Source organism: Muntiacus reevesi, chromosome 1 (assembly GCF_963930625.1).
Source record: "Muntiacus reevesi chromosome 1, mMunRee1.1, whole genome shotgun sequence".
NCBI classification, from domain to species: Eukaryota; Metazoa; Chordata; class Mammalia; order Artiodactyla; family Cervidae; genus Muntiacus; species Muntiacus reevesi.
The window spans coordinates 67,068,783-67,096,110 of record NC_089249.1 but is presented as its reverse complement, the minus strand read 5'-3'; the positions used below and the strand labels follow the sequence as shown (position 1 = coordinate 67,096,110).

The 27,328-nt window shown below is 47.0% G+C and overlaps 1 protein-coding gene across 1 annotated transcript in view; it reads right to left on the bottom strand.

The window, feature by feature from the left end:
- Positions 1-10,687: 10,687 nt before the first annotated feature.
- The window catches only part of LMX1A (LIM homeobox transcription factor 1 alpha), a 166,616-nt gene continuing 149,975 nt past the window's right edge, over positions 10,688-27,328 (bottom strand). The window contains exons 5-9 of the mRNA XM_065924851.1: positions 20,218-20,390; positions 17,328-17,405; positions 15,434-15,503; positions 13,150-13,320; positions 10,688-10,877 (exon numbers count right to left, since the gene is read on the bottom strand). Coding sequence (XP_065780923.1) covers positions 10,717-10,877; positions 13,150-13,320; positions 15,434-15,503; positions 17,328-17,405; positions 20,218-20,390 — 653 coding nt within the window. The 3' untranslated portion in view covers positions 10,688-10,716. The remainder of the gene's footprint in view (positions 10,878-13,149; positions 13,321-15,433; positions 15,504-17,327; positions 17,406-20,217; positions 20,391-27,328) is intronic.

Below are 27,328 nucleotides of genomic sequence, written 5' to 3'. Positions count from 1 at the left end.
CCTGGCTTGATTATGAGAAGGAAAAGGGTGGGAGAATACATAGGCGTCCTCGTAATGTTAACAGAAGACCCAAGAGAAACCACTGTAAGGTGGGTGAGGACCGTGACAGCTGTGAAAAGGGAAAGACTGCATGGACCATGGTGATGGGCACATCAGAATAATGTCCAACACCAGACGGCTCCTTGACCCTATGTCTTCAGCTCCACCGACCTTGTCCAAGACTCAAGACTATAATACGGCCATGGGGTTGGACAGAGAAATCCAGCCTAAGGAAAGGGGACTGAAACTAGACATAGGTTGCATACAGAAAATAAGACATATATGCTTTTTATAAAGCTGAGATTTCAAACTAAAATTCATGCTGACTATTCCAGACTAGTGACTGACACAGCAATGGTTCTGAAAAAGTTTGTCTTAACTTAAATGCTGAATGGATGAATGAATAAATTTATTAATATTTAGATTTGTCATGCAATTGCTGAACTTTTTATAGTAGATTTAATGAGTATTTAATTGTTGGAGTTTGGGGGAATGATAAATAACATCGTTGGTTTTGTTTCCCAAGTTTGTAACTAACTTACAAATATTACAAAGGAATCAGACATATGGAGGCTTTTTAAAAAAAAAAAAATCAGCTTTATTGGTCAATCTAACTAAAGGGTAAAGCTTAGACCTGTAGCCACATTCAGGATCCCTAACACGATCCCTTGGAATGGAACTGTTCCCTAAACTGCATTTCCGTTCCAGGACCTCCCACATGGATGAACCAAGAACACCTAATGCTGAGTACCAGCCCCCCGAGGCACCAAAGACCTGCAGACTCAGGGGGGCTGGCCCACACAAGCTCAGCCCCTTTCTCCAAACCGTCAGCCAAATACCTTATCCGACTCCTTCAGGGTAAGCAAATGAGAGGGGACAAAAGAGGCCAGCGGTGTTTCTCTAGGGGAAACATGTTTCTCTTCACAGAAACATGAGACAAGGGGAATGACGTTTCCTCTCTAAATCAATACGTAGTGTGTTACTGGCATGATGCATGATATGTGATCACTCAGCTCCACTTGGCCTCCCAAAGGCCTTAATCCTCTGCTAATCCTTCTAGGAGGCCTCCACCCAGGCCTATCTGTTCGAGGATCTAATGGGACAGACCTGATGCCTTAGGTGTCTTCACGTCCTTTTTCCTACTTCAGAGTAGGAGCAGTCTTCCTTAGAGTAATAGCTTGGCCTGCTGTTTTCTGCTTTCTCCTTGAGATTATAGAAAACGGTTGGAAGAAGCATTCTCTGTAGTATAGGAAATGAAAGGAGCATTTTGGTTTTCTTCAGCTCTCATGTCTTCTAGATCCCCAACACAGACATAAAACCATTCTCAGTATTTGCCCAAATTATAGCTTAGGGCTAGGATTGAGAAAATATCTTATTAGCTGGGAATGTGACTTCTGGTCAAACCTCCTCATAAATATGTATATATATGCAAAAAGTGGAAGCTGTGACAGATTTTCTTTTCTTGGGCTCCAAAATCACTGCCAATGGCGACTATAGCCTTGAAATTAGACTTTCCTGGCAGATCAGTCAGTTAAGAATCTGCCTGCAGTGCAGGAGGCCTGGGTTTGATCCCTGGGTCAAGAAGATCCCCTGGAGAAATGGCAAACCACTCCAGAATCCTTGCCAGGAAAATCCCATGGACAGAGGAGCCTGGTGGGCTGCAGTCTACAGTGGGTCGCAAAGAGTCAGGCACGACTGAGTGACTAACATTCACTGCTTCTTAGAAGGAAAGCTGTGACAAACCTAGACAGTGGATTAAAAAGCAGAAACATCACTTTGCAGACAAAGGTCCATATAGTCAGTTATGGTTTCTCCAGTAGCCATGTATGGATGTGAGAGTTGGATCAAAAAGCAAGCTGCGCACCAAAGAATTGATACTTTTGAATTGTGGTGCTGGAGAAGACTTTTGAGAGTCTGTTGGACTGCAAGGAGATCAAATCAGTCACTCCTAATGAAAATCAACCCTGAATATTCATTGGAAGGACAATGCTGAAGCTGAAGCTCCAGTAATTTGGCCATCTGATGGGAAGATCCAACTTATTGGAAAAGCCCCTGATGCTGGTGAAAATTTAATGCAAAAGGAGAAGGGGGTGGCAGAGGATGAGATGATTAGATAGCATCACCAACTCAATGAACATGAACTTTAGCAAACTCTGGGAGATAGTAGAGGACAGAGGAGTCTGGTGTGCTACAGTCCACGGGGTCTCAGTCGGATATGACTTAGTGACTGAACAACAATATGTATGTGTGTATATATACAATGGACATATACATGTGTATATAAATCATGTTACATATGTGTATGTAAATAATATATATGTGAAAAAATTGAAAATGAATATGAATATATAATATGTAATATATATAATATATATATAAATGATTTTTATAGTTGCACTGGTGGCCAAAATTGGGGTATGTAGGAAACAGTGTCTAGAACTGCCTGTTCATTCTCCTTCAGGAGGCCAAGTAATCTGCACAAGTTCCACATTGGTTGTAGATGCCCAGGTAATTGTATTTAATGAGATAGAGAAATTTGTGGTAAAAGTGATTAAATAGATAAACCACATTGATGTCCACAAGAGGACCAAGCTCCAAAGTTGGTGCTTTTTAGATCATCTGTATCTTCTAAAATCACAAAATGATCCTTCTACCCTCTGTCTGCCTTGCCTCAGTTGACTCTCATTACCTGAGGAGTCTGAACATTTCATGTTTTATCCATAGGAGTGGATTAAAACAGTGGATCCAACAGGCCTAGATTGCTTCCTAACTGGGTTAGGACTAGATTGAACTATGAATCAAGGAAATACAGAACAACAGTAACTTAAAGAAAGAAGTTTATTTTTCTCTCATATATGCATTAGGGCATAGATGGTTCAGGGTTAAAATGGCAGCATGGCTCTCAGACGTCCTCAGAAATTCACATTCCTTCTACCTTATTGTGTTACCATGTGTGACCTCCAGTCACAAATTCACCTCACGACCTCAAGATGGTTGCTTCGGTTCCAGCCATCACATTACATCCCTGGCCAGGAAGAAGAAAGTGACACAAAAGGAGAGGGGAAGGGCACATGCCAGCTGCGTTTTAAGGAAATCACCTCAAAGGTGTCATGTGATACTTCTGCTTATCTCATTGGTCAGGATTTAGTCAAATGAACACATTTAGCTGCACTGGAGTTTGAGAAATGTAGACTTTATTCCAAGTTAACTTGTACCAGCTAAAAATGGAAGGTGTTGCTTTAGGAAAGAATAGATTAAGAGGAATGACTAGCAGCCTACACCTTGAAATAGGATGTCTTTGATCTCTGTTAGGAAATCACTAGCAACAAGCTACTGTCGCCAACAGCTTCACCATCAACCTCATTCAGTGCCTTAGTCAATCCTCCACTCCAAGCAGAATGGCCTTTGTGCATCTGTACTTGTACATGCCTTGCATCCTTTCCTCTGTACCTACTCTGGTCCTTTTTAGAATGTCCTCTCTCTTGCTACTTTTCTAAATTCTACTCATCTTTGAAGGCTCAGTGGAAGTCCCATATTCCTGGTAAAGCCTCTTTTCACCTCCCCATTTCCCAGTAACCTCTTTTCAGAATGCCCAAAGCACATATTACCTATGTCAGTGACCTGACCCCTTGCATATATAGGCATTTATGTTGAATCTACCTGACGCAAAGAACCAACTTATTGGAAAAGGCCTCGATGTTGGGAAAGATTGAGGGCAGGAGGAGAAAGGGAACGATAGAGAATGAGATAGCCGGATGGCATCACTGACTCAATGGACATGAGTTTGAGTAAACTCCTAGAGATAGAGAAGGACAGGGAAGGCTGGCGTGCTGCAGTCCATGGGGTGGCTAAGAGTCAGACATGACTTAGCGACTAAACAACAACAACATTGAATTTGTGTACAGCTAGTCTCCTTGTAGGAGGAAAGATCATAATTCCCTATACCTCTCACCGTCCCTGGCATGCGTGTATTTCTAAATTTGTGTATTTTGACACTTAGAAGTCAGGGTTGGGGAAACAGCAAAAAACTAAAAGCCAGAAGGAATGAATTAGAAACTGCACTCTGATCCTAACTAACTCTACAGCCTTGGGCTTAATTTCTCTGAGCTATAGGTTTCTTATCAATAAAAGGAAGGAAGGAATACCAGCCCAGGCTAACCCAGAGGTTGTGGCAAGGACAGCAGACACCCTTTATATAATGTCAAGTATTACACAAATTGTAGGTAAGAAGGGATTCCTCAGTGGCTCAGTGGTAAAGAACCTGCCTGCCAATGCAGGAGATGGGGGTTTGATCCCTGGGTCAGGAAGATCCCCTGGAGAAAGAAATGGAAACCACTCCAATATTCTTGCCTGGAAAATCCCTTGGACAGAGAAACCAGGGAGGCTATAGTCTTTGGGGTCACGAAAGTGTTGGACATGACTTTGCAACTAAACAATAACAACAAAGCTTTTTTCAGGACTTTTTGACTGCAAGCAACTGAAACCAACTCAGGCTAACTTGAGAAAAAAGGGTCTTTATTGGAAGATCAGAGAAGATTGCTCACAGAATCATGAGGTATCTGCAACCCAGTCTTGGCAACAGAGGGACAGCAGGGCAACTCCAGGGTCCACCCAGCAGGAACTGTTTGGCCATCTCATTGGGAGCACCTTCAGAAGTGAGCTAACTCTGAACAAGCTTCCAACTCTGTATGTCCCTGCTTCTTGGTTATAGCAGCCTGGAGTCACCCTGATTTATAGTCCCACAGAGTCTACTCCATGCAGAAAGGTCAAAGCCCTGAAGGAAATCAAAGTGATGTTATCAGTAGAGTAAAAGAAGGCTGGACGGCCAGAAAGCGCAAATGTCCACAATAGGCTTAATAAATAGTGTTGATTGACAGTGTCCACTCCTTTGACTCTGAAGACATTTTGCATTAAAGATAATATAAGCAGCTTCTTTAGACCTTATCAGCAAACACCTTGGAGGGCATGAGTTCATCAGATTCTTTCCATCCATGGCAGTTAAAATATTAATGCCCTTAAAGGAAGGAGATGCAGAACTACTTACTTGATGGGGCAAAGCACAAGGACAGACGAATAAAGTCACAGCTCCATCATCACTGGGTCACAGAACCTTCTCTGACCTTCCTGACTAGGTCAGGCCTCCATGCTTTCTACTCTCTTATGGCTCCTGGTCTTCGTGGTGGCTCTTGATACTGTGTAAGTTAAATTAGTACCATTTATTTATGACTATTGGTTATTTCCTCCAGTAAGTTGTAACCTCCATGAGGGCAGGGCCAATGTCTCTGCTCCTCTCTATTTCTATGACCCATCCACATTCTAGATGCCCAGTAAGTATTTACTGAATGAATTAAATACATGAATAAATAAGGTGCTCAAAGGGCCAGAGCAGTCAGTTGCACAACTATCTAGGGAGGGTCATTCCCATCACAAATCAGGGGCAGGTTTCACCTTTTCCTCTCTAGGCACACAGGGTGATGGAGCAGATTTGGGAGATTAGCTAATTCACCATCCACTAAGGGTTGGGCCACTTTTTTTTTTTTTTTTTTGCCAAAATCTGCTGCTAGATGGGAGAAGGCCCATCAGGCAGTGGGAGAAGTAATCCACAGCTTCTGGGAGAGGAAATGAGATAGTCTGATCCTCCATTCACTGCTTTCCTTCAGGACCAGCCCTGCCGGGAGCATCCACCCACGGAGGAGCACTGCTCCCGCGGGTACCATGACCCCCGAGTGGTCCCTCCGTGGTTGCTTCCTGAGACGAGATTCTATGAAGCCGTCCTGTTTGTACAGCATTTGCAGTCTACAAAGCGAAAACTGCTCAGTCGTAGCCAACTCTTTGAGACCTCTTGGACTATTATACAGTCCATAGCATTCTCCAGGCCAGAATACTGGAGTCGGTAGCCTTTCTCTTCTCCAGGGGATCTTCCCAACCCAGGGATCGAACCCAGGTCTCCCTCATTGCAGGCGGATTCTTTTCCAGTTTAGCCACAAGGGAAGCCCAAGAACCACTGGAGTGGGTAACCTATCCCTTCTCCAGCGGGTCTTCCCAACCCAGGAATCAAACTGAGGTCTCCTGCATTGCAGGCAGATTCTTTACTAACTGAGCTATCAGGAAAGCCCATGGTCTACAAAAAGCTTTCCTAATTATCTCCTTTGATGCTCTCCATGACCAACTGTAAGACAGGTTCCATGTCACAGATGAAGAAGTAAAGGCTCAGAGCCTTGCTTAAGGTTATTTCAGTTCAGTTCAGTTCAGTCTCTCAGTCGTGTCCGACTCTTCGTGACCCCATGGACTGCAGCACACCAGGCCTTCCTGTCCATCACCAACTCCCAGAGTCTACCCAAACCCATGTTCATTGAGTCGGTGATGCCACCCATCCTCTGTCGTCCCCTTCTCCTCCTGCCCTCAATCTTTCCCTGCATCAGGGTCTTTTAGGTAACTTTAAATATTGCACAAACTTCAAGGTTAGGGAATCTCCATATCATCCTTGTGTAGAGGGACTATAGTTTTAGCATAAACATCACAAGGTCTTTTTTTAGAGCCCTAAAGATAGCTCACTCCTTTTTGTTATTGAAATGTTGCAACGTAATAAACAAAAGGATTAAGGAAAGCAAGGTATTCATTTGGTTTTTATTCTAGTGAAATCAGTTTGCAGGTCAACTTGGATTGTATTGTATTTGTATTTGTATGTAAGGAGATGGAAGAGGGGAGAGAAGAAGAGAAACACCTTGATTTTACTTGAGGTTCAGTTAAAAATTTATTTGTCTTTGAATTTGGAATTGACAAATTCATTCCACCTTGTCTGCATGTTTCGCTCATGTCGGGTCCACTCAGAACTCTCCCACTCAGTCTGTGGGTCTGGCTCTCACTCTCGTCTCAGCCCCAAGTGGAAGATGACTGGAGAAGTCACCTATGACCTGGCTGCTTCTCCTTGGGGGCCTGAGTTCTTGATGTTTCTTTGGAATTGGAATTTTATCTGCGTGCGTCTGAAACACGAACCAAAACAAACCATCCCCCAACAACTGCGGAGGCAGGCTAGAGAAGACCCTCGCTGAGATTAAAAGCAGTTCCACCGAGGTGTGATCAGGGGCCTCCCTCTCCGGGGAACCAGTGTGCGGTGCGTTTTCCTTCTTCGGATGTGGTCTGAGACTTCCGGGAGACTCTCATCAGCGGCCAGACCGTGAGCGCAGGGTCTGGCCCCTGGCACAGCAGCTAACATACATGTCCCTGACAGCTCTTGGCGTGAGCTTTCTCACTGATCCTCATCACCCTCTCTGCAGTAGAGGAAAGGCACCGGGCCTGTCCTGAGGATGAGGGATCAGAGGCTAAGCAGGGGGAAGTAACTTGCCCAAAGCCATGCAGTTAGGAAGGGGAGAAGCTGGATTTGGATCTAGACATATCCACTTTCAGCTGGAAGTGGGGAGAAAAGAAGACAGGAAACAACCAATCTCCCGTGGAATCTTGGATGGAAAAGAGGTGCCCTTCTCACACAAATCCCCTCCCAGGCTTTTATGTGAGCAAAACTAGAAATTTCTCTTGTGTTAGAGCTATTCTAAAATAGGGAGGGGTGGTCACAGCTGGTAGCATTAGTCCAGTTCCTCCACACAGACAGGCATGCAACCCAGCCCAGCAGACTTCTCTGAGGAAGCCAAGTCTAGGCTGATGCTGAAGGATGAGTGGATGTCAAGTAGGCAAACATGAGGGGTGAAGGTCTCATGCCTAAGCTCTGTCTGGAAACTGGAGACGAAACCCAGGGCAGCCCAGTCAAGGCCAGTCTGAGATAGACGTTTCCTGGGTGGGTACCATGTGTCCATCAATCTCTCCTTCTAGACCCTCAGTGAGAACCAGAGCCAGCATCTAACAGTGGGTGCATGAGCCAGGGTGGGGGGTGGAAGGGGCTGGAAAACTGAAGGGGTGAAAGTGAAAGTCTCCCAGTCATGTCCGACTCTTTGCAACCCCATGGACTACACAGTCCATGGAATTCTCCAGGCCAGAATACTGGAATGGGTAGACTTTCCCTTCTCCAGGGGATCTTCCCAACCCAGGGATCAAACCCAGGTCTCCTGCATTGCAGGTGGATTCTTTACCAGCTGAGCCACAAGGGAAGCCCAAGAATACTGCAATGGGTAGAAAGAATATTCAAAACAATGCCACCTCTCCTCTGAGTGTGTCTTATGTCTTCCAGCCATACTGTTTCCTGACTTCTTTACTCCATAAGCATAATCTTTGCCCATTCGTACATCATATTTAAAATTGTTGAGGGTTTGGAGAGAATCTATCAGGGGAGACACACTGTCTGTTGTTCTGACCCTGATCCTGGCAAGGCACCTGCCTGCAGTCCTGCATGAGAAATCTTTCTCCTGCCCATGACTCTGCTCTGATTTCCAAGCAAATGCATATCACAGACTGCCCTGGCTTGAGGGAACTTGCTGGGAGGATGGAATGTTCCCAACTCCTCCTCCTGGAGAGGTGTCTGCAAGGACTGAGGTCTCTGAGTCCTTGGCAGGAAGGTGAAAGCGGCCTTCCCCTTCTGTTTGCTGTCATCACTCGGTCAGGTTTTCCCTTCATGGGCAGCTTCAGCCACTGCTGACAAAACATCCAGGCCCTCCAGTCCCCTGCCAACCACCCCTGCCCCTAAATAAACACCAGCTCATTTGTAAGAGGTCTTTAATTTGATCTTGGTATGCCATTAAGGAGTGGAATAAGGATCTCTATTCATCTTCACTCACACAGTATCTACTACTTTTCTCTAACTGATCTTCACCATAGTCGCCTGTGTAGTCATAGCGTGTCTGCAGGATTTTCACTCAGCAGACTGGTTTAGGTTTCTCGGTGGTTTGCATAAATTATAAAAAAGAGCACAAAAATCATACAACAGTGACTCTATCATAGGGAGCTGTGTTCCCTCTGGCCTTGCAGACAGTGATGGGGACAAGTAGTGGTGACCAAAGCTCTGATGACGGGTGACATCCCTAGGAGTGAGGCCAAGCCTGTCCCGGCCCCACTCGGAGGAGTCCTCCGTCTTCCCCATCAACTTGTTCTGGTTTCTCAGGAGGCCTCCTAACACAGAAGGATCCCATCTTAGCACCACAGTGGTGGACAGGGTGTGGAACTGTCCCTGTGTACAATGGCAGCTGGGTCCTCTGTGCTCAGCAACAGGAAAGAGAGCCAGGAAGAGCAGCCCTGGGTTTCCACCAGGACCTCCTCTGCCTCCATAAGCTCCAAGAGGCTGTGAGCTAACAGAATCTGGACCATGGGCCAGCCAACTTTTCACGAAAAGAGCCAGATATTACAGATAGTAACTATTTCAGGCTTTCCAGCTCACATATATTCTGTTGCATATTCCCCCCCCTCCCCACTTTTTTTTACAACCCTTTAAAAATATAAAAACTCTTCTTAGGAGGCAGGCCATAAAGTACAGGCCTACAGGCTGCAACCTCTGGTCTAAAACATGATAATAACATGTCCATCCCGTTCGTCACAGCCTCCTCCCCATCGAAAGCCTCTAGTCCCCGGGCTGCCCTGATGCAGTATGTGCAGCCCAGGCTTGCGGGGGGTACTATGGCAGGCAGAGTTGCCCTATACCTGCCATATAGGCCCAGGTACCCTCCTTTGCCAAGTGGCTGGTTGGCTGGATTTTAAGCAAGTATAGATATTAGTCTCAGCCCTGCTCATGTGTCCTGGGGTTGAATTAAGCCTCAGTGTCCCCAGTGAGGTAGGTAAATACTATCAGCCTCATCCCACACTTGCAGATGGAGAAGTTCAAGAGCAGAATTGACTTTCCTAGTCAACTTCCTAGTCGTGTGACTTCCCAACAGTCACATGTCTGAATTTCAAAGAAAGCCAAAGGGTCTAGGCTTTAAATTTCTTAAGAGTCTAGGCTTTAAATTTCCTAATGATCAGGAATTGTTCTGTCCCCCCCACAAGCCCAGTGATTGATTCCACCTCAAACAGAGCAAGAATCCACCAGTAAATACTGTCAGCCACACAGGGTAATTGCTTTCCAGACCTCAACAACACTCTCTGAAAACAGAATTAACTCAAGCACTCAAAACCACGGGCCTCAGTGGAGCGGCGCTCTCTGCCCTGCCCACAAGTCTCTTCAAACTCAAAATAAAGTTTATAAAAGTAAATTATCTCATTTTATAACTTAAGTGCATCAAGCATTTCCTTAAATATAGTTCACACTGAAAATAAAGTTACTTTTTGCTGTACAGTTGGTGTCTGTTATAATTAGGAATAAACTTTGATGATAAAGTATGAAAGGTTACACACTCACGCACACATCTATCTATCCGTCTGTCTGTCTATGGGTGTGTGGATGGGTAGACATATGCACCTCTCAACAAGAGATTCCCCCCAAAATGGTGGGAAGTTGCTAGGGGTCTCTAGTATCTAGTTTGCATGAAAATGCCTATATTAAAAGTCCCTGTCCTTAATCATAAACACATTTTCGTACCTAACACTAAGACTCTTATTAGAAACATTAAACTATGCAATCCATAATGTATTCAGTCTTTGGAAATGCCAAGCTACATCATATCATTATACAAAGCATCCCCAACAGAACTCCCGCCCACCCCACCTCTTCCCTGTCTCCCCATACTAAAGCCAGTCGACCCCTCACGTAGTACAGTTGTTCCAGAATGGGAGCTGAGCCACAGAATTCAGGGGGAGGACTCAAGAGGTGAAGTAAGAATTCTGCATGGAGTACAGATGATCGATGGGGTTTCCCACTCTGGACTGCAGGGGCCCGGCTTCTGAGGTTGCTAGGAAACAGTCACCCAGGTTACTGAGGGAGGTGTCCTCGCTATCCAGCTCGTGGAAGAGGGGCTCAGCACCTGAAACGGAGATGAAACACTCCATGAAGGTCCAGGAGGAGGGGCTCACTCGAAGCTGGGGCATTCAGCTGATCGGCCTGCGCGGTCTAGGCACACCACCCCGTCCCCACGGTGGTAAGCCTTCTACCGGGGGCTGGGAAGGGGGAGCGCTGGGGGTGACATAGAAGAGTAGGAGGGGGCATAACCCCTGCCCATAAAGACCTCCTCAGAGGGTTATGTCTAACGTGTGACAACTGAAAATAATGTAAACTAGGCTCTGACAAAGGAGGGCTAACGGAGCGCAGCATAAGCAAACGTCAGAGTGTTTAGACACTGGCTGTGGGGAGTGGGCGGGACCCAGCGCCGCAGGCTGCAGAGACAGGCGCAGGGCTTCGAGAGGACTCTAGACACAGAGAAGGTTCTTGCAGGAGGGAGGGCAAGAAAATGAACAGCGACTCTGTGAAGGATGCTCACGAAACCACTGGCGATAACACTTGTCCTTTCAAACAGCACAAGCATACTGAGTGCCAGCCCTTTCCCCAGATTTGTGCTGCAAAGGAGAGGGAGGTTAGGTGTCCACACTCAACTAGTGAAACTGGGAGGGCAAATTGAGGAAGAGCTGGGGGACCGCTGTGACCAGAAGCTTGAGGCGTGGACATTTCACCTCCACTTCAAGTAAATGGGAGAGAGAACACTGCTGTTTATAAAACTCGTCATGTGGCTTTAATTATTCATTTTACTAAAGGATTCATCACAGGAGCAATTTACATAACAAGACCCCTAGAACTCTGAAAATGTATGAATTGGCAAAAAAAATCAGAGCTATTTGTCCTGTTTTTGCATAGCAGTGGAGTGAAGACAGGCATAGATGTGTCTTCTCAGGAAGCAAAGGGGATGGCTGTCACTGAGCACATGCATATATATCTATGTGTGTATGAATGAATAAGGTAAGGCAATGATGGCCCTGCAAGTGACTGGATCTTAATAAATATTTGCTAAACACATCACAGGGAAAGAAAGGGCTGATTTCAACAATATAGCTAATTTTATAATGAAGGCAAAAAAGAAGCTGACAAAATCTGTGCACTGAGGCATGTATCTCTGATACTAACATTTTGAAGGCTTACTGTATAAAACTTTGTTTTTAGCTATCAGGGTTACTGACTACAGATTTCACAGTACAGGCAAATGCATTACATAGGCCATATACCTTCTCTGTATAAAAACCCAGTGGCCTATATTTGACTCTAAGATTGAACTTCAGCCTTCAACTCTAAAGCCTGCCCACTCCATCAGGGCATCCAGGCCCCAGCTGCTGTCCACTGGCTTCAGAAGCAAGCCAGGAAAGTGGGGGGACCTCAGCTGCCCCCACACCCTGCCTTTAAAGCAACCCCATTTTGGCTGCAGTGGGACTGGGACTTTACTTCACAAGTCAGCTTATGTTCTAGGAATTACATGAGAATACCTACTAGTGTCCATAATAGGAGAGTCCAATTAGAACCTCTTTTTTCTGTGCTTTTCTATGTATTCTTTCCTATGTAAGAGTTTGCATAATTAAGGCCCCTGACTATACCACTGCTGATAATGCTTATGAACTTGTAAGTGTGGTGAAAGTGATAGCGTTAGTCACTCAGTCCTGTCCGACTCTTTGCGACGCCAGGGACTGAAGCTCACCAGGCTCCTCTCTTCATGAAATACTCCTGGCAAGAATACTGGAGTGGGAAGCCATTCCCTTCTCCGGGGCTCTCCTTGACCCAGGGATCACACGTGGGTCCCACGCACTACACGAGTGTGGTATCTGGCATGAACATGTGCCACAGCGAGGGAAGTGTGTATGTATGTGCTTAACTGATCAGTCATGACTGACTCTGCGACCTCAGAGACTGTCGCCTGCCAGGCTCCTCTGTTCATGGGATTCTTTAGACAAGAATACTGGAGTAGGTTGCCATTTCCTACTCCCGCACGTGTGGTATCTGGCATGAAATGGAAGACTTGGGAAGTTAAATCCTAACAAAAACGTCTACACAAAAAAGGAAGACACAATCTCCTTTTCAAACAAATAAAAAGCTTTGAAAAAGGAGAATAAATGGAAACACAACTCATGGATATGCATACTGGTCTTACATCTGGAGCCAATGGTTATGTGATGCTAGCAGTATTTTGTGGGACACTTATTCTGCTTTGGCACTTTAATGAGCAACTAGGAACTGCATAGAGAGGGGGACTGGGAGGGGATGAAAAACTCACGCAAGCAAGCTGTGCGAAGTCCCTGCGGGGCTTGAGTCCCTCTTACCATAGGGGTGCATGTGGTCTCCAGGCATCTGGGGTGGGGTGAGCCCCTGTCGGAAGGGATCTGAGCTGTAGACACTCTGCTCGATGGCCAGGAGCTGCTGTGGGGTGGGCAGAGCCGTGTAGGGGTTCATGATCCCTTCCATGCCAGCGCTCCCGCCACCGTTTGTCTGAGCTGTGGGAAAAAGAAGAAGATAAATAGTTCTCCACGTGCAGCCCACTATCTCATGCTGAAGGTGGGGCAGGGCCTCTGTACAAGCTCTGAATTTCACGTGCCCCGCTGGCTGGGGACCACACACGTTGTGTGGACATGGTGACATCGTTTTACTTTCGTCATTTACAGAAGGGAAGGGATGAGGTGACATCAGTGGTTCCCAGCTTGTGCCCTACCATGGGCCACCAGTGATTATGCCGAAGGACAGAGCTGCAGGATGAGTGTTGTACTTGGAGAGCTTCCTTGAACCATATCATTAAGACAAAGGCATTTGATGCTACACACAGGCTTGGCAGCCAGTGGAGTAGACACGTCTAAAGATGCTTCCAGTGTCACCCCACTAGGATCCTATCAGTCAAGTTCATCGTATGGATCCAGGGGACCTTGTGGAACTGATATGAAGACTCCATGAGATGGTGGGTATGTGCTTTGGGTCTGCAACTTGCTCTGCGGTGTACACAATTTTATCAGAAAAGGAGGACTCAGTTCCTCCTTCCACATCCTGCTGTGGTTCTCTGAACGTGGTTGCATTAACTCTCAGAGACTCTAGTTCCACCTTCGTAAGTCTACCTTAGGAACTGCCCATAGAATTCTTCAAAGTCCCAGCACTAGGAGTCTGTGTTCTCATAACGCCATGATGCCTTCTCCTCCCTTTGAGCGTGCTGGCCTGTGTGACTCAGCTTGCATGGCTCCTCCTGAGGCCCTGTCCGATCTGTGACCCTCTCTGAGGCCCACAGGGCTGTGTGACTGGACTATTAGACAGCACTAGCCTACCCTAGGGACGCAAGCCCGAGGTGCAAAGAGACAGAACGGCAGGTGTCAGATCTCCAAATAGCACTGCACGTAGAGCTGGGGCAAATTCAGGTCTCCTGACCAGCTTGGCTCCACCCTGCCCAGCTGCCCATGTTCTTGCTTGATTTTTCTACCAGAGCATCTCTCTTGTCATTAAGATACAATTTGGCCTCAAAGGTATAGAAAGAACTCTTGACTGGGAAAATCAAATTCTTGATGGAGCCTAGCCCCGGCATCAAGCATAAGGCAAGGTCCATGAAGGTAAGGCGCTCTGTTTAGGGGCCAGACAACCGATGTCACTTTCCACAGCCTTCCAAGTGTGGCCCTCAGGCCGGCACAAATGAGCATTTATTACAAGTGCAGACTCTTCAGGCCCACCACAGTCTCAAGAATCAGAATCTATACCAAACACCAGGTGGTTTCGGTGCACCGGAAAGGGTGAGAATCCCTGCTCCAGGGCACAAACAGACCACTCAGGAAATTCTGCTGGACAGCTGAGGCTGGGGGCGTATCCCATTAAGAATAAAATTGTTTTAATATAGTCATTCTTGCTTTTTTTCTCTTAACTTCCTTAAAGGGTTCCACAGCTTGTCCTGTTTCACACGCTCCCCAATCCTCACATTGCCCCTATTAAAAAACAACAAATGAAGGTACATGGAGGTAAGGGCAAGTTAAGGCAGCGTGACCAAGTGGGCCTTAGAGAGACTGGTTCCAGCCCAACTCCATCCTTCACTGAACTAGGACTGTGGTCCATCTTGCAGAGCCTCTGTTCATCTGTAAGATGGAAACATTAATATCTCCTCTGCTCACCTTGGGGGTTGGTGGCTGTGAGTCAGGTCAGCATGAGAGCAAAAGTGCTCAACCTGGGAGTGTTTTTTTTCCCACTATCATTATTTTTACTCTTTCATAGTATTTTGGAAAGGATTGCACGTCACTGTGGTGTCTTCTATGAAACTGATTTGCTGAGAAGCAGGGCCCAGCTGGATGAGAAGCTGGGCGTGCCCTTGACTCTGCAGGTAGGCCCCGACACAGGTCTGGGTACCACAGCAGGATCTGCCAAGCGGGCTTTGGACTCAGTTAGTGCCACCTCTGAGCCACAGCTCTGGGCCTTCAGCCGGCGCCCTCTGCACTCATAGTTCCCATGGTTTGGTCCTCGCTGGAAGGCCCCTTCTCCCAAGTGAGTGTGGGCTGGGCTTCAGGGAGCCCAGAGATGCCATCCAAGGGTAGGGCAGTTGGCAGCCCCGGGCAGGAGACGCCTGGCCAGGAGGAGGTGCCAGCTTACCGGAACTCAGCCTCTGGGTGTTCTGCTGATCTTGCTGCTGCTGCTGCTGCCGCCGGGCCAGCTTCTTCATCTGGGGAGGAGAGAATTCAGGATTAGAAGTCAGGGGGCCTGCAGCAGGTTCTCACAGCTAGGCCAGGGGGAGTTGGCTCAGGGGGAAAGCAGAGCGACCCCTTCCCTAGCTTTTACTCAGGAAAGAATCCACGTTTCAGGAACAGTGCCTTGAGCCTGATGCATGGCTGCTGAGGGATTTCTACGCTGCAGCCGTGGAAAGACAGCTGGCTAGGAAGCCACAGGGCAGCTGCTCTTAGCAGGTACAGGGATGCCCTCTCAGCACATAAAGCCTGCTACTGATGGCGTCACAGTTTGCTGTGAGGTATAAGAGAGTCACGTGCGGTCTGCAGCCCAGCTTAGCTGTGCAGTAAGGGCCTGCTGAAAGCTGTGATCTGGCATGAGCCAAGAGGCCGCTCCACCCCCTGGCCCCTGGGGCAGAGACTCCTACCAGCAGATGCATGCCTTTAGGTAAGGAGCTTGTCTCCCAGAGCACCCTATTAGCACACTAACTTCCCAGAAGGAACACATCAACTCAATCTTTCTCAAAGTGTCTTCTGTGGAACATTAGGGTACCATGAGATCCTTGGTGTGTGTGCGCGCGCGCGTGTGTGTGTGTGTGTGTGTGTGTGTGTGTGTGTGTAGGGAACATTAGGTAAACCTTCATTCCCCAGGTAAATGAAGAGAAGAATAAGCATGCATTTAGGTATGTATATCAAGAAGTGTTCCTGGGTTTCTCATCCTCTGGAAATTGGGCCTTCAGGTGGTTGAGTGTGTGTGTGTGTGTGTGTGTGTGTAGGGAACATTAGATTTTTTAAAAACTTCTTTACTGTAAGATTTCTCAGAACTTCAAATATGTTCCCTGCTTACAAATACATAGGCTATAGGTTCTCTCAAACCTATTGAACTATGAAATTCTTTCATAGAAAAGACCATGGACTACACACCAGAAGCCCAGTCTGAGGAATTCAGTTAGGGAGATGGTATCTTAACCAATCACGATCTGCTAATGAGATACGAATCCATTGCCCACAAAAGATTAGAGGTCTAGAGAAATGGGCCACTAACACACGTGTGTGTGTGTGTGTGTGTGTGTGTGTGTGTGTGCTCAGTCATATCCAACCCTTGCAACACCTTGGGCGATAGCCCACCAGGCTCCTCTGTCCATGGAGTTTTCCAGGCAAGAATACTGGAGCGGGCCACCATTTCCTCCTTCAGGGAATCTTCCCAATCCAGGGATCAAATCCACATCTCCTGCGTCTCCTACTTTGGCAGGCAGATTCTTTACCACTGAGCCCCTGGGAAGCCCAACACACACACGTGTACAGGTAGGAAGATAAACAGGTAAAGCTCTAAGGTCAACGAGAGACCGCGGCAGGGGCATGCACACTTTGGTCGGATGCATTAGACAATATGACTATATGACAGGGACAGGTGGGGCCCGAGGAAAAGTGAGTTAGGCCATCCATTCCATGCGCCATGATGTTGTCTTAGACCAATCATATGGGTGCTATGTTGGCTTCCCTCTGAAATTTCAAAGGTACTCTGGCATCTGGTTAAATGAATAGGAATCAAAGACCCTGCTTTTACCAAAAGACACAGAAAGGTATTTCTTCGTGAAAATGACTGACAGTCACAATCATGAGGAAAATAACAGCATCCTACTAGAACAAATGCCCTTCTGCAAGTATGCTGTGGCTGAAATGACTGCTCATCATAGACTTTCTGAATTGAGAGAACTAGTCTATCCAGTGAATTGAAGTTAGAAAATTTGTGGGCAAGGACAACATTCTACTATTATTTCAGGAAACCGGCCACACAGAGACAGAAGTAAGAAGCAGATTACCTTAGCTCTCTGGTTCTGGAACCACACCTGAACCACACGGACGCTCAGTCCTGTCTCTGCAGCCAGGGTCTCCCTCACCTTGAAAACACATAGCATTAGAAACACAGAAACACTGGCATGTCAGAGTAGAAGGCAGAACGCTCGCTGTGCACGGCACAGCGAGCCCAGCAGGCCACACCTTACAGGAGCTGGTGCATATTCAACATTCAGCAAAACCCCAAACAGAGCATTGCTTCCCTTCAGCTGGAGAGACAGTGCTTCCCCAGGGAAGTGAGGAGAAGCAGCAGCATTCATCTAGGTTTTTATTTTAAGAAGTGTTCCTGGGTTTCTCATCCTGGGCCTTAAGTGGTTCTTAGATACTAGCAAAATCTATTTTTGTGTTTTAGCTGTATGCCAGGTATATGCTATAACCTACTTAAGGACAACTGAGGGTGAAAAATCACTTTGCAAAAACAAGTGATTCTCTCTTGCTCTCTTCTCCTACCTAATTCACTGACTTAAATGTTTGGTTTTGTCCCTTATAGCTCTAGATCACTTTGGGGGTCTCAGGAATATTCATATTTACAGCGAGCCCTCAGAAAAGGTAAGACAAGAGCCATCTTGGATCTGACAGAGCAAGGCAGACCACGCTGAGTACGTGCCTAGGCACGTGGCCTGGGGCTACGAAGGGACAGGACAATCGAGGTCCCTCTCGTGAAGAGAGGGGTTTAAACGTCTGCCCTCCGCACAGGCACGTGGCGAGGGACGGGCCAGAAGGAAAGCGGGAAGAGGCACAGATCTCCCAAGAGTGGCCCTGAGACACACTGGCTCCTCATGGTTAGATTCTGAGGAGATCAGACTCAGGAATGCCTTCAGTAAACATAAAAATAGGGCAAGCTGGAAGCCCTGGGAGGTCTTGGGAAGCATCTACCTTTGTCACGCCACTCAGACTCAAGCTTAGGAGAAATGGGATGATTAGAGCAGATTTTTAAAGCACATCCTTCTGCTAAGCCAACTTAAACACCAGTGTACCCAGGGGCCCACGGCCACCTGCAGAAACCCTATCCATCCTTCAGAGGCCCGGCTCAGAGGCCACCTGCTCCACAAAGCCTCACCTGATTTCCCAGACACAAGTGGCCTGTCCCTTCTCTCGGCTCCAGGCTGCCCCTCTGTCTCGGCCCTCAGAGATTTCTCCCCAGTGTCCCAGCGCACATCTCCTCCCTGCTGGTGGCCCAGGGACAGGCAGTGGGCACAGGCCACACAGAGGCCAGGGTCTAGGACATGCAGAAGAAGTAAACTGCTGAGGGAAGTGGGGATTGGCCCTTGTGCAGGCCTACTTTGGGGCTCACTTTCTGTCAGCTCCTTCTGCTGGAACTTATGGGGCAGTGAGGTCAGGGAAGGAAAGCATTCTGCAATTGAAACTTCAAAAGTCAGAAGTGGTGGGAGGATGTATTGTGGTTCAGCAAATAACCATCCTCCCCACTCCTGGATAGCTATGTGCTTCCCCTACACTCACAGTGGGCTTACCCACGTGACTTGCTGTGGCCTATGGACTGTTACCGGATGTGAAGTGAGTGGTCTCCATGGAGATCCACTGGGCATGCCCAGTGGAACTCAGACTCTTGCCTTCTGCCATCGTCAGGAGACCCATGTGCCCCAGGTGGCTGCTGCTCCTTTGGCCTGGACCCTTTAATGACAGACATGAGGGGCAGACCTGAACCTGAACCCAGCTGGGCCCCAGCCAACCCACAGCCTAGCAGGAGGAAATAAATGTTTGTTGGAGCTGCTAAGATTTTATTTGTTACCACAGCAAAAACTGATTCCTACACAGAGGGAGAGAGGAAAAACAATGCTAAAAATTTTTTAATGTCTTTCTTCTACAAATTTCAATTCAATTTCAAGAACCCTTGTTTTCTTATTTTTGTTGCATAAGAGAGAGAGAGGCAGAGTCAATAAATGGTGGGTACTTAACAAGTAAATGCAGCTATTTGTGACAGAGACTACTAATTGTCTCCAAAATGAATTCTCTCTTTCTTCCTCTTAGCAACTGAATTCCTAAGTTTTAGGAATTTATATGGATACCCAGATGGACTCATTTCCCAGGTCCCTTTGTAATCACGGGATTAAATTCTAGCCAACACGTGAGAGTGATGCAAACAATCCCAGGGTGTGTATGTCCTGTAAAAAGCAACTGCTTGCCACCCCACCCCCACCCTGCTCCCTCTTTTTCCACCACGGTAGCTGCAAAAAATGGTGACATCTGGAGCAGTCCCTTAGACCCATGTGACGAGACAGAGTTTCCCGGCCAGTCTTGTGTTGCTCACTTCTGGACTATGATGTGAGGGCAACATGAACTCTTGTCTCATTAAGTCACTATATTTTTTTTACATATCTGTTCCCAGCAGCCTTGTCTGTAACAGCCCCAAACTGGAAACAATCCACATGCCCATCAACAGATAAATGGACAAGCAACCCATGGTATACCCACGGAATACCATGCAACAACAAAAATGGGTGAACTGCAACATGGATGAATGCCAAAATCACCACCTTAAACAGAACAAACTGGGCCAAAAAAAGAACATGTGCTACAACCCACTGTATTTTTCCTCTATTGTAACATTTTGACCTATACCCCAACTGGAACCCCTCATTATTCTCCTCATTGCTCTCCATGAAATGAAAGGTAAGAGGAAGTAGCCAGTTGGAATGGTGCATGCCAAAAAACAAAAGGAGATTCTACCACTGCCCCAGCCACAGCTACAGTGATCCCTGGCGCCTCCAATGGGGCTCAGGGCCACCCGCCCAGACTGTCTGAACAGCACTCCCCACCCTGGTGCCCATCGACACCCCAAAGGAGTCCAGAGAGAGAGGGGCCTTATCCCCCTTCTTCCCTTCCTCCCCTCTGTACCTTCCTGCACGGCTTGGAGGATACTTCAAACGAGGCCTTGAATGCTCTCCTCTGTTGGGTTGTCAGGATGGTTCTGGGACGTTTGGGGCGCTTATGGTCCTTGCTGTCCTCAGAGGCTCCTTTCCCTGCCCCATGGGCTGACTTGCAAAGACTTTCCTCATCATCACTTTTCCCTGAAAGAAGCAGAAGTAACGTGTTGAGTCCCTCAAGGCTGCTACCTGGAGCTGTATGTTATTCCATAATAAGACACTCAGGTCTACGTTCTGAGGATGACTTAAGACATGAATGCAACAACCCGTGTAGTATTGACCGCAAGGCCCCCAGGAAGGGGCTAAGGAAAAACTTCTGAAACTTGGAGATAGGAACCAGGAAGTCCACCATCACAGCTCAGGACTTCCTCCCGGGATATTGTCCTAGCTCCACATTTACCAGCTGTGTGGCCTTGAGCAAGTGACTTAACTCTCTGTGGATCAATTTCCTTCTTTGTAAAATCGGGATAGAGGAGAACACTTCACTGAGGTTATTTGAGAATTCAATGAGGTTACCAAGAAGGCATTCAGAAGGCTGATAAGCATATAATAAATGCCCAGTAAGCATTGGTTATTAGTATACTAATAGTTTGTGTAGTTTTCTTGACCTGGATAATTTCTATATAACTTCTAGATACTATGTCTGAAATACTAGCCACTGCCAGGAGGTAAAAAACAATACTGTTTAAAAGGCCGCAGAAGACCAGCATAAAACTATGTACAGAGACAGATAATAGGCAATTAGGCAAAACTGCATGTCTATAAAAGAAATAATTCTCTAGTAAAGTAACTATTTATGTGTTTATTTCAACTTTATCAGCAGTGATCAATACAAGGAGTAACTTGAAGGAAATAAAGCCTCTAGTACATATGACATTCATTCCCAGGCTACCTTTTGCATCCCACAGATTTCACACTTCCGAGAAGATGCTTCTAGGATCTAGGAAATACCCCTGTGAGAGAAAGTCCTTCCTACTTTTGGCATTAAAAGCCACAGGCAGTGTGTAGTCACATTACCCTAAGACGACCCTCATTTCTCTCTGGGTCCTTACACAGCTCAGCTGCCCTCTTTCATCCAGGAGAAACCTTTGTCCCAAGAGCTTCCTCGGCTCCAGCCCCCTCATTCTGGTCCCCCTCTGGCCACTTCGAGAAATCCAGGATGAGGGGACCCACTGGGTGTGAGCGCCACATCCTAGCTCTTCATGCCAACCTCCTCTGGAAAGATGCTTTTTTGGATACCATGTTTGAGTTTAGACTTAGTTTAATCCTACTTTTTGGCTCTGCTAGAGCCCAAAACCCTTATTTTCATCTGAAAGAGAATGGCTAAGATGCTTTCCTCTATGAACTTTTAGACATACAGTCTGAATGTGAACCTCTGAGTTCCTTGATGGCATGACCCTTGCAATGTAACTGAACAGAGTCTGACATAGGCAGACCTGGGTCTCCATCCAGCTCTGTCCTCTTGTTTTAAGTTCAACCCTGTGTAAGGGATGCCCTACACTGAGCCTGCCCTGGAGACAAGAATACCCAAAGCAACTAACACAGAGGCACAGAGGAGGCTTTTATTAGGTGTTATGGGAAGGACATCTTTTCCTCTCTGCCTCACTCCCTATGAGAGTACAAATGATAAAACCTAAAAGATGGATGAAGGTGAGATTAAAGAAGACTCCTCATGACAGGGATTGGCCACTCTGGCCTTTTCAACTCTTAGGCTTCTTTTCCCGGGGGAGAATTCAGTAAGCTGATCTAAGTCAGATGTAAGGGGTTTTAGGATCTTTCTAGAAGGAAGATTTTGTTTTCAAGAAAAAAACAAGCATGTAAGAACTAAAAGCCTTGGGGAACTAAGACCCCACAAGGAGAGAAAAGGTAGAAAAAAGGAGGCCACTGATGGTGCAGATTCATCCTCGCTGGGCCCTGCATCCTGCTGCTTGGAGACTCCCAAAACTCAGACTTTTGTGAAGCCAATAATTCTGAGTGGATTCTTTGGGATCAAATGATGCTCCTCTGATACTGCTCATGCTTTGGGTACCATTTCTGAGGCAACGTGGGTGACACCCCATGCCAAGCATTGTGCAGATCTCCTGCAAGGCAGATGACTACAAGGTTACTGAGTCTGGAACAAATGAGTGAGCAATCCAAAGCACAGAACTGATTTTAAAATGCAATTTTATCACCTTCAGAAACTACATGTCTTATATCTGTTTTGTCCATAAAATGGTATTTGCAAATGTCTTACAGAGTCAGTCTGGTTCTTTTATAGTCACATAACTTGATACAAATGCGTATTGATGACTAGGATGATGCAATTATTGAAAATGAAAAATCTAAAATAATGCTTGATTCTATGATACTGGCTCATATATGCTGACACCATTCAGAAAAGCATGATGGCACGGTGCCCATAAGCATGGGCTCTGGAGTCATAGGAACTTGGGTTTCAATTCTGGCCTTGCCGGTGATGATGTGTGATTCTCAAGAAATTCCCAAGACTCAATTTTCTTATTGGAGAAAGTGACACTGTTGTTGGAATTAAATGAGATGATATATGTAAAGGGTTTAGTACTGTCTAAGTATGATACATACGTAGTAAATCATCATCATCATCATTTCAGAGGACGTGTTTTTAATCTGAGATCCGTGTTTTCTCTTATTAACAGTTGCACATTGATGGGAGTCTGAGTTATGGTTTAAAGTGTGAGCATTCATTCCTCTCTCTTTGCAGACATGACCCTAGCTTGCACTGTGAGTTGGTTTTATAGAAAGTGAGTGTGCGAGTGCTTATGAGGGGGAAGAGAGAGGGACATGGGATCAGGACTGGTTCGAGAAGGAAGATGTGGTGGGTGAAGTTTGTTCAGAGCCCCAGGAGTGGTTGGCTGGGGGCCCCTGACATCTGTTTACTCTGGACTCACCCCTGCTAAGGCACGTGCACATTTCCCAAGATCCCATCGTGGAACAGCCAGGGGCAGGGCAAAAAGAACCGTCTCCTAGGGCAGCCTTTGGTGCCCATTTTTGGTGGACATAAAGAGCATCACAAGGAGCTGCTCGCTCATTTTCTCTACAGCTCTGAGAGGACAGATGAAAACATTTGTTTTCAGAAGAGGAAGAGAAGGAAGATGGGCAGACGTGGGAGGAGAGAGAGGATGAGATTAAGATCTGACCCTGGATGTTTCTATCATTTTTGCGTTGCATTCTCTCCCTTTGATTCCTCCTTATTGCTGTTCAGTCTTTCTCTTCTGTCTCCTAAGGGGCCCCATTTTGCCTTCCAAGAAACACTAGATGCTCTAGAGTAGGCATCTGCAAACTTTTTTTGTAGATGACCAAGGGAGTAAAGTATTTTATTCTTTGCAGGTCGTATGGTCTCTATTGCAATCACTCAACTCTGCCATTGTAGCATGAATGTAGCAGAGACAGGATGAAGAGGCATGGCTGGGTTCCAATAAAACCATTTCCCAAACAGGCACCCGGCCAGACCTGGCCTGCATAGCATGGTGTGCCGACCCCTGCCCTGGACCGCTCCTGACCTGTTCTCCGTCAAAACGTATATATCCTGTGCTCCAGGCTTTCAGACTCTGCGTCTGGAGCAGGAAGCACTGTTCCACACTGAGGAGTTAGTGACTGCCATAGTCTGATGTGTCCTCTGGCACCGTCAGCAATGTACAGACATGAAATAGGAAACGCCTCCAACCAAACATTCACCACTGTGAAATTTCAGGTGTCTTGGCAGATCTGAGCAAGACAGAGTCTGAAGACGGAGGAACGGAGCACCTCTGGGCATCTCCCAAAATGCAGACAGATGTCGCGACCCAGCTGCCAAGGGGAGTGCAGACCATCGCTGGCTTCAGCCTGCCAGGTGGTGAACATGAGCACAACAGTGCCCTCTGACTCTTTCGGGGAATTTCCAGGCCACTCCTGGGATGTTAACACAGGCTCCTGCCTCCTCCTCCAGCAGCGGAGGGCTGCCTGATTCTGACGCCAACTTCTCCATGCAAGTACGCAGTACCTAAAATATATACCTAGTGATTTGTCCAAGAGAAAGGAAAGTTCTAAATGAGCCAGGAGATTTCTTACTGGGCCAGCAGGAGTGCCACAGAGCAGAAGATGAAGAGAAACCTTCTAACAGCAGAGACGTCGCGGGAGCAGAGGGAGGACTGGCCCCTCTTCCTCGCCAGAGGCTCCCACACCCAGATGCAGGCCAGAGCGATCCCTCATAATTTAAGCTGACACCCCTCAGCGGAGATGAAAGGAACACCACTTGCTGTCTCCAACAACAAATGTCAGCATCCCTGGAGGCCATTTAGACACAAACGCAGCATAAATCTGCCTCTTAGAGGGAAGGTCCAGAGATTAAGTCTCCACGCACAGCCTACCAGGCTGAAATGAATTTGCTTGGCACGAAGTTGGAGCATGTTTCTCAGGCCTTTCTTCCCGCTTTCTTGTAAAAAAGGAAATCTGGAATGGCTCAGGGGCTATAGCTCCCCTTTGCCTGGTCCTCCCACTCGCTCGTGACATAAGCAATGGCAGATGAAAGACCAGCCGTGGTTTATGGCTCAGAGACAGGCTGTACTACCTGGGGGGCCTCCCAGATTCATTTCAGGTTGTTGGAAAAATCCCAACAGCCCATAAACTGGGCAAGAGATATCAGAGCTTGGCCCAGGAGGCGAAGGTGAGGGAGGGGAACCAGAGACCCTCAAGTGAGGGAAGGGGGAGGCAGGCACAGGGCTCAGATGCTCCCCCCGTGATGGTCCTCATAAATGTCCTTCAGGCAGGGGAGAAGAGGAAGGCTCTGGGACTTGTGGTGTGTGGAGGGGGAGGGAAAGAAGCAAGGGAGGAATTTATGAGGACAGAATACATAGGAAACTATTTCAGCCGCTGCTCCACGCTAGAGGATCAGAACACTCCCTGAGCATAGATGCAAGGCAGCATTTCACATTCAAGGAGGTAAAGCTCTCTAGAATAATGACGTCCCTGCAGCTACAGTTTGAAACTGCCTTATACAGAGTCCTTCAAGGAGGTCTCAACTCAGACCCACATCAAGTTTCTGTAGATTTGCCTTGGACTTTGCACGAGCATCCACTCAGCATTTATTGTGGGCTCCCGTGTTGGGCACTGCAGAAGGACAATTCTGGGCTACAGAGATGATGGAGATTTGGCCTCTGCTCTTACAGATCCCAGATTAACGGAGAACGATCAAGTGCCAAAATAATAACTCTGTTTACTGGAGCTGGAGGAGGGGGCTGGGAACGCGACCGAATGCAGGTGTCACTGGAGGTGCAAGTGAATGACAGGCAATGCACAGACGCTGCCAGGCAGGGAAGGGCAGAGAGGGTGTCTTGTGTCAAGAGAGAACTTCAAATAGCAGGGGAGCAAGACCTGGACCTGGCAAGTGAGGCTGACTGAATATACAGTCTACTTGCACATCACCAGGCACTCAGCACCGGGGACCACAGAGATCGTGGCCCCCTGCTCTCAAGGAACAGAGAGCGAGCATGTGAGAGTTAGCATGTGTGAAACAATAAATATAACATAGTATTTGGTTATGAGTTTTAGGCATGGTAAAAAAGACTATCAATAAAAATGGAGGCATATAGAAGGGGAAAGAAGGCAGGGATAAATTAGGAGTTTGGGATTAGCAGATACACTATATATTGATAATACTATTATATATATAGTATTATATAGTATTATGTTTATACTATATAGCACTACACTTACACCATATATAAAATAAACAACAAGGTCCTACTATATTGCACGGGGAACTGAACTCAATATCTTGTAATAAACTATAACAGAAATGAACCTTAAAAAGAATATATATGTATGCATAGCTAAATCATGTTGCTGTATGCCCGAGACTGACACAATATTATAAATCAACTATACTTCAATTTTTTAAAATAAAGGCATTGAAGAAAGAAGGGTGTCAATGAGCCAGAGGAGCTAGAGAAGGCAGGGGCCTAAATGCAAGGGAGGAAGGAGGAGTGGGCCCGGATAGGCCAAGGGGAGAAGGCAGGGGTGGGGAAAAGGGCTCAGCCTGAGACTGGAGAAGAGGGGAGAGAATGTGCATGCAGGCCATAGGGGGGCCTCAGGGCCTCAGAAGGTGTGCACATCTAGGGAAGAGGAACAGCAGGGTGGAGAGGCCACGTGGAGCTTTCTCCAGGGGCCCAGACGTTCCTGAGCCAATGCCATTAGCGATGATGAGACATGGGGGATTCCTGTGGCTGGAGCTCCACAGGAAAAGTGTGGACCCAGGATACAGGGCCCCGTGGTCCAGGAAAGCAGACACCAGTGTCTACATGTGAGGTCACCACCGGCCACCAGGCCCAACTTGCAGCCTGGGCTAAGGAGGTCTCAGGTCTCAGCACTAGACAAGGGACCCGAGAAAAGAAGAAAAGGCCCACATCCCAAGCACCAGTCAGGCGTCAGTCTCTGTGTCCAGTGTAAACAGTTCACCTCATCTCCATGGCAACACAGCATGGCAGGTACTGGAGGAACTCCTCTCCTACCTAAGGAATAGCACAGCTTCAGAAAGCTTCAGAAACCTCCCCCAACACACAGGGTCCAGGTGGTGGGGCCGGTTTCACGCCAAGCTTGTCTACTTCCAAGCCCTGGTCAGAAACACTCCTGCAGGGAGCAGAGATTCAGACTTTTTAACCAGAAAAAAAGGCATAAACAAATGAGAGTCCCCCGTGTGTGCCCTGGCCCAAGAGTGGAGGCAGTTTAGGTGCTAGGTCTCCCATAACCACTGAAAGACTGCTCTTTATATCAAAAGGGCAGATGGAGTGGTAGACGGTAACTCTGGCCATGAAACAGGAGACTTGGATTCTAGTTCTAATTTTGCTACTCAGCTGTGTATCCTTGCATAGATTCCTCACATTGCTGAGACTCAATTTCTTTATCTATAAGATGAAAAAACAGCCCTCTCCCTTAACTAACAGTTGACAGCTTCACTTTACAATTGCATTATTTCATTGTTTCTGTTGGAACACTAGAAGGCAGAAATGGTGTTATTATCCGTCCCCCTTGTTTTTAAACTACACATGAGTAAACCAGGCTCCGGGGAGGTGAGTGATATTTTGCCA